This window comes from Sycon ciliatum, chromosome 13, assembly GCF_964019385.1.
Source record: "Sycon ciliatum chromosome 13, ocSycCili1.1, whole genome shotgun sequence".
Taxonomy (NCBI): domain Eukaryota; kingdom Metazoa; phylum Porifera; class Calcarea; order Leucosolenida; family Sycettidae; genus Sycon; species Sycon ciliatum.
In genome coordinates this window covers 2,753,238-2,761,512 of record NC_088655.1, presented here as the reverse complement: position 1 = coordinate 2,761,512, position 8,275 = coordinate 2,753,238, and the positions used below count along the sequence as shown (strand labels likewise).

The window sequence follows — 8,275 nt, the reverse complement described above, 5'->3', positions numbered from 1 at the left end:
AAAGAAAGAAAGATTCAAATCATCTCAACATGCCTCTCTCTGGTGTGTGTGAGTGTATCTAAAGAAAAGAGCACAGCACCACCCGCAGCTCAGCACTGGAATGTGTAGCCATCGCTGAAAAGATTAAACACTAACTCACGCACCGCATGCACTATACGAAAAAATAGCATAATCATAAAGCATGACAATTCCCTCTCATGAATACAATGGAGTAAAAACTTTGGCAGTAGTAAATGTTAGAAGGAGAAGTAGAAGAAGATCGTAGACAACGTTATAGATGCTGGAAAAAGAAGCACTACTACTCCTAGCGATATATTTGCGTCGAGAGAGAGAGGGAGAGCGCTCTGGGCACAGCTATGTGCTGCCTGTACATACCAACTATACAGGTATGGGGGGGGGGGCAGGGGCAGGGTAACATAGGCGGTGTGTACACACGACTATAAGGGTGTGGGGAGGGGGCAGGGCCGGGGGGGGGGGGGGGGGGGGGTAAATGTACAGAATCACAAGGGTAGCAGAAGCTATTGAATCAAAGAAAATGTCGTGCCAGGCGACACTGGCGAAAACAAAGCAATGAAAGCACACACACACACACACACACACACACACACACACACGGACGGCACACCGAACACAACTACAAACAGACGCTGGGCATGGACGATAACCTCTGGGAAAGCAAACCACCGCAAACAGCATCAGCCACAGCTCTAACAGCAGAGCAGCAGATGTGGCCGAAACTACACGGCTCTGCTTCTTGCTGACACGGGCACCGAGAATAAGTTACACACACATAGGAGAGAAGCGGCAGGGATGCGAGGATGAGAATGTCCCCAGTACAGCGAGAGAGAGAGAGAGAGAGAGAGAGAGAGAGAGAGAGAGAGAGAGAGAGACACACACACACACAATAGTGCATGCCGTTGTTGATATTACTAGATACAGCCATGACCAGCGGTTGTTTTCCTGTGTAGTTACAACGATGGTTACCCGTATCACTAACAATCATCAACCAAAGAACAGCCACTTGGTTAGAACTATACGATAGCCACTACGTGCTGCACACGGCGGTGGTATATCGTACACACACGCACACACACGCACACACACGCACACACACACACACACACACACACACACACACACACACACCTCCCAGTCTCTTCACAGCAGCACAGGTATAGACATACTACAGATCAAGGGACAACGCGTAGGACGACAGCGACAATCACGCGTAGTAGAGCTGCTGCTGCGGTGATTTACGTCAGCGCAAAGAGCAGAACAACTACCACGAGCATGACGAGAAGCGCAAAGATTACGCACATCTGCCGCTTGTCTGTTGCAAGAGGAAAAAGAACATGTGCACGCATACGCAAACACACACACACAGCACAGCACAGAGGAATTAGGACCTGGCAGGTATGTTTGCCTAAGACCATCAGCTTCTTCAGCCGGAATAATGCCATTCTCGGCTAGACAATAGAAAGGTTCTGCAAAACGAAAATGTGAACAAACCTTCGCTCTACGTCAGGAAGTGAGAACTGCGCGAACTTTCGGATGAAACGCAAAATGAACTTTCGTGAGAAGTTTCGCGGGCTCGTAAGGGGTCAATGGGTTCACCACATGCACGTGGGCGCGGGCGAACTGCGAAAATAAATGTGCAGAACACAAATTCCGCGCGAAAATTCGCACAAACTTTCGCAAGGCCCGTCGCGAAACTTCGTGCACATTTTCGTTTCGCAGAACCTCTCTACTCTAGTCATGTGCATTGTGTGGCAGTATAACAGCAGCTGCTGTTGTTGCTCTGGTAATCTATGACGGGCCTACTCTCCAAGATCTGAATCGCCACTGGGGTGAGGGCACCATGAGCCCCTCCCCTCCACGTAAGCCTGTGGCTGTTCTCTTCACACACATACAGAAAAACCTGCCCTGACCGAACACACTTGGTACAGCGGAAACTGTCCTGATATGACAGGATTCCGCTTGATCCACAGCACTTTGGTGCATGAAAATGTGTCCGATCAATACAGGAATCTGCCCGGTACAGGGTCGGGCAAACACAGGTTTGTTCTACGCCACATACAGGTATATACTGGCTCTTTACACCGACTGAGGTGTAGCCACCTAGCCACACAGTCATCAATAACCCTATTGCACATTGCCAAATATGGAAGGTATGAGTATGTGAGTACACTGGGATCAGCAATGCACCGTTCAACACCCCCAGACAACCATGCCCAGGCGGCTGTGTTGGGTGTTATGTGAGTACACTGGGATCAGCAATGCACTGTTCAACACACCCCACACGACCATGCCCATGTGTGGCTGTGTGCGGTGTTTACGGTACAAAATTTTAATTATTAAAGTCATTGCGCAATGGGCTTATTGTAACAAGCGATAACATGCATTTTCTATTGCAATGTGCAGGGAACCTGGGCCACTGCATGACACAGGTCATTACTGGCTAGACAAGACTACAAGACAATAACTACTAGAGACTTGCCATTTGTCAAGCGAAGCACCTTCTCCATCCGCATTAACGTGCTGTCCAGTTTAGACTGGGTCTGGTCAATTTCATCACCAAACTCATCCAACATCCTGGATGGACACAAGTGAGAGGGAGAGAGGGAGAGAGGGAGAGAGAGAGAGAGAGAGAGAGAGAGAGAGAGAGAGAGAGAGAGAGAGAGAGAGAGAGAGGAGAGAGAGAGAGAGCGACAGAAAGAGAGAGAGAGAGAGAGAGAGAGAGAGAGAGAGAGAGAGAGAGAGAGAGAGAGAGAGAGAGAGAGAGAGAGGGAGTGAGGGAGAGAGAGAGGCAAATGTCAACATGAGTAAGAGGAATCAATAAAAATAGGCAAGAGGCAAATGTCAAGAACTCTTCCTCTCCTCCATGCGCTCTCACAGCCGACTCACTGCTACCCTCGGTAGCCATTACACACACCAGAGGCAAATGTCAACATGAGTAAGAGGAATCAATAAAAATAGGCAAGAAGAGAGCTGTCCTAAGCCCTGCCTGCACTCTCACAAAGCAGCACTGATGCATTCAGTCACCCCCACCCCCACCACCACCAGACTTGTGCGCAGAGAGTTTGAAAATGCCAACCACAGACTGGGAAATTGTGCAGGACCGGATCCAGGACAGGAAACTCTTGCACAACGACAGTAGCGTCCAAACAACCATATTGTGCTACCATGCAATTGTGTCCGTGTGTGTAACGCAATGCGGGCTATGACGTACTGGTTCTGTGTTTCCAATTCACCACCAATCTGTTCGCCCATGTTCCGCAGCACCTTGACCGACTGTCCCACCATCTCCAGCTGTTCATCTTGCCGTTCCATTTCAACCTACACATGCATGCACACACAGGGAATACGCACACACACGCACACACACACACACACACACACACACACACATGCATGCACACACAGGGAATACGCACACACACACACACACATGCAGCGGCAGAAACAAACAAACAGACTAGATCAGAGGCAGACACTAGAGAAAGATCAACCCCAGGGCAGGGGTTCAGTATAAACTCTCATAAGCGCATTGGCCGACTTTCCTTTTCCCCAACTATACATTATTCTGGTCATTCGCTGAAACTGTGTATAGATACGAATATGATCCGGTGATACAATGTCTATGCTACGGTAATGACAAACTGGTGCAGGCAAAGCCTGACCTGCCACACTTGTAATACACTGTTCAGATCTGCAACTTTGAGAAGAGAAGAATACGGCTTGAAAGCGCTGCTTGTCGCAGCCAGGTTGGAGTAATGACAACGCCGACATAGGATCCACTTCAATCCAGCTTTGTACGGATCCATGGACTCGTTTTGTTTGGGTGGTTTTCCTTTACAGCAGGGTGGCACGTCCACAGGTCCCTCCCGGACGAGGACCACTGCTGTCACTGAATTGAAAAAGCCACATCAGACATGATGCTACATGAGGGGTCAGCCCTCCGGATACCGTACTCCGCTATGGTCAGAGTGGATCCAATTTGACCCAGGTGTTGCTATTTAAGGACTTGTGACATCATCACTTCGGTGGTACACCTCTAGCACCAGAAAGGTGGAGCAGCTATGCCACAACTACTACTGACCTATATAATGCAAGCCTGGAGCAATGTTTCCCATACACTGGCTGCGTGCGATTTTGCACTTGAATCGATTCATGAATCCATTCGCATGCATTCAAGTCGTTCGATTTTCATGTCATGAGCCCTGGAATCGATTCGGAATCCATTCACCCTATTCACATGGGGTGATGTGAATAGCGCGAATCGATTCATGAATGGATTCATGAATCGATTCGCGGGCATAATCGAACCCATACAGTGTATCCTCGCCTTGTTGACGCTGTCACCGTGAAAACATGTTACTACTGACCTGCTGTTGTTGCTGATGTGACTCGATGAACTCCTGATTGTCATCCTCCAGAGCGTTGTCAAGACGTGTGTAGCGATCTTTCGTCTTCTTCCCCGAAGAGTTACCCATCAAGTTCTAGTACATCACCAGATAGAGACGGACGCACAGACAGACAGACAGACAGACACACACACACACACCCACACACACACACACACACACACACACACACACACACACACACACACACACAGGCAAACAGCAGACAAAAAGGGACAAGAGGGTCTTACAAGTCCAACCGAAGAAATACATACTGGTAGTCATCCACATCATCCAAGACATAAAGCACAGTTCACAATAACGAGCTGTGGCTACGGCAAACTACGCCACTCAATTCCCAATTAGTTTGCCCTGTGCAATGTCTACACATGTAGTCACAGAAGTGCATATCACAGGTGTGCATAGGCACTGCACTTGCACATAATGTGAGTCTCATTGGAACCTACACTCCATTGTTGGGTGCAGTAAGGCGCACAAATCGGAACTTTGATCAACTTCTAACAGCAGTGCAGTGGCCTCACGGTTGCGCCGAACACCAGGCAGCATATCCCTTGTGACAAATACTGCGTGTGTGTCACAGTGCAGAAAGTGATGTACTGTGAATACCATGTCTCATACCTGCCAACCGCTGCAAACCTGAGATTGGGATAATGACATACCTAGCTACGAAAATGTCTACAAATGTTGCTGTGAGGCATGTGACAAATGCACTTTCGGGTGCCTAATACCACCGCCCTCGATATCGGGACGATCCCGGCCAACTGGTTGGGCAGGTGTGATGTCTAACCATTACTGTAAATCAACAAATATTCGGCACATATTTATTTTCGGCTATTATCGGCCTGGTCATGTTGCGGCCGAAAATTTGTTTGCACGGTTCAGTGTGACAGTGTAAACAGGCGGCAGCAGTACAGGCTGAATATTCGATGCGGCCGAAATGGGGTTTAGTCCTGGGAGGCCGAAATTTGAAGGGGCCGAAATTTGAAGATGCACAGTAGATCTTAGATTGTGCTTACCTTTCTCGCTGATTGCTCTACTTTAGATTTCGCTTGTGCGCTGCTGAGATGTTCCTTCATTTGCTGGAGTAACAAACACACAGGTTGTAAGGAATAGCAGTATACGGTCACAGTGGTGGCAGCGAAGTGTGTGTGTGTGTGTGTGTGTGTGTGTGTGTGTGTGTGTGTGTGTGTGTGTGTGTGTGTGTGTGTGTGTGTGTGTGTGTGTAGGCGCGCGTGTGTGTACACGCATACGCATGTGAGGTTATGCATGTGTGTATGAAAGGTAGAACCCATACATGTCCAGAAATAGACAAACTAGAACATGAAAAATGACACAACACAGCATGGGCAACGCAAGACAAACAATGATAGAGAAACAGACTCCCAAGCGCACGTGCACACACTCAGACACACACACACACACGCGCGCGCGCGCTTGCGCCCTGCCCTACCTTCACATCATCCCGGGTGCCGTAGATGAAGGCTTTCCTCTGGTCGATCTCCTGCGGTGTGAGTCGAAACTTGCTTGGGTTGCTCTCCACGATACTGATCGTTTCCGTCAGGTCCTCTAAATCCCACTCGATGGACTTGAGACCATTGCGGAGTTCGTTGGCTACCCATTCACATTCCTGTCCACCAGCCTTGCTGGAGTCATTCAGTAGGCCCTGCCAGCGGCTGTATAGGCTCTGTGCATTGCTCAGTGATTGTTGTACATCTCTAGGTGCGGGCAAGTTCATGCACACACACGCACACACACATACACACACACACACACACACACACACACACACACACACACGCACGTCCACACACGCACACGTGCACACACACACAAACAAACAACAGTTATGATCACGCCAGTCCACGCTATCCTTGCACACTTTCTGACATATTCTTGAGGTGATCTGCTCTGCTCTCCCGACTTCTGTCCCCGGGGAAAATCGTGATTTCGCAGATGCAAATTTTCCCGTGATATTGACAATTTTATCAATCCGCAATTTGCGCAAATTTTCCGCGATTTTTGAAGCTTTTATGGATGAAAAACATTGAAAGACTGTCCCTGTAGCCCTGCATCACGCGCACAAGGTGAAGGTCTTCTCTCTCCTGAGTTTGTACATGTGAGTAGCAGGCACATGATTTGAGGACTGAAGTGTAAGCATTAAAAAATTTCATGGTGTAAATGTCCTTTTCACTGTTCTTTGTGAAAATAGACAGTTTTCTGGCAGTCAAACAGGTCGATTGGCAAATCTACTGGCAAGTGCACCAAAAATGGTCGCATATTCCCCGCAATTTCGACGCAAATTATGCCAATACTTATCGCAAGTTGTGCCGCAAATTTTGAGCTTTTCTTCCGCGATTTTCCACGGGGACAGCTTCTTGCGTAGCATAAACTTTTTGTCGGCAAACGATCCGATGTCTCGACATGAATGTTGACACTTGGCAGAACATGTACATGTATTTCGACATACATGTAGGTGCAAGCACAAACACTTGATGAGCACTCTGTGTGTGTGCGTGTGTGTGTGTGTGTGTGTGCGTGTGTGCGTGTGCGTGTGTGTGTGTGCGTGTTTTTGTGACTCCCTGGTCCAATGCATACTGAAAGAGGCCGAAAGGAGCATACAGGGAGCATAGACTGCACATAAATGTACTCAATGCAGTGCCAATACTCCGCGGGGTATTGTAGGATTCCTGTGCCCTACGCAGTCAACTGTCTACCGAAAGCAGAACGAGATTTTTGATTTTTGAAATTTCTGGAAATAATTATCTTAGAGATGCCACCGGAATGCAAAATAGTTTTCCCAGAGACAGAGACGCGAACAATGCCTTGCCATTCCATGAATACAGCCGAGCAGCAGCCATTTATCTAGATGTACTACAACTGGAGCATGAACGAACGCCACTGTGTCATTGTACACCGTCACGATAACAACATTCAGCATGATTGGGAACCGAAAAAATTCAAACCAAGGGGCTTCTGGGCATGAAGAGTAACTAAAGTAAATCAATGCCACTTACTTTTTGACGGAGAAGAACGGGTCTTCCAGAGACATCGCGAGCAGCAACAACGACGTCCAAACCAGCTACTGGAAATCTACGGTCAGAGTCGAGAAACTGACCTCAAGACTAGTTTCAGTCAACTCACAACTGTATGTTCCCGTGTGATACTACACAACCACAGCCTTCTTTACACCGCCTGAAGACGGTGCTAAAGCTAACTAAAAATTCAGCGCTGGTCGATGTGATACAGTCCTCCACAAACCCAACAGAGCTCGATCGTTGATGAGCTGAATTGAAGCCAAGGAAAACGTCAAGATCGAACACAAACTTTGCTCAGTGCCCTGAACAACCGCTCTGCTCTCTGAACACATGCACAGTCCCCACTGCACCAGTCAAACACAAGACTTGCATCTATCGGCGCAGCAGATTTGCCGACAAAGCCAAACTAGGGAGTAGTGTTTTACTACTCCCAGTTTTGAAGAAAGTTCATGACTCATCAAAGACATCATCGATGCATCAGTGCATGCAGTCACGTCATGCGAACAGGGACGTGTAGCTGCCAGTAGCTGGTGTGTACAGGAAATCAGTTTTTTTCTCCTCAAAACTACGAGTACAGTAGACAAGCCATGGGCATGGTCCTATCCAGTTTGTGTTGTCAAGTAAAATACAAAGTATTGAGGCGAGATCAAGTGACGCATTCGATCAAAAATTCATGTCTGTGTGCATATCCTAAGCTGCATATGGCAAGCTGTCATGGGTAGCAGCTGAATCCTCAACAATTCATGGTGAGAGCTAGAGCGCATGCGGGGGGGGGGGGGGGAGATAGTTGAAAAATACTGCAAAGGGCCAGAATGC

The 8,275-nt window shown here is 48.1% G+C and overlaps 1 protein-coding gene across 1 annotated transcript; it reads right to left on the bottom strand.

Moving 5' to 3' along the window:
* Positions 1-8: 8 nt before the first annotated feature.
* On the bottom strand, positions 9-7,794 carry LOC135829378 (syntaxin-6-like). The gene is made up of 7 exons (XM_065341782.1): positions 7,439-7,794; positions 5,875-6,139; positions 5,441-5,503; positions 4,386-4,499; positions 3,230-3,336; positions 2,498-2,592; positions 9-1,330 (listed from the first exon to the last, which is right to left on the bottom strand). The coding sequence occupies exons 1-7, from the start codon at positions 7,471-7,473 to the stop codon at positions 1,254-1,256; spliced, it is 756 nt and encodes a 251-aa protein (XP_065197854.1). The 5' UTR covers positions 7,474-7,794; the 3' UTR covers positions 9-1,253.
* Between the last annotated feature and the right edge of the window lie 481 nt (positions 7,795-8,275).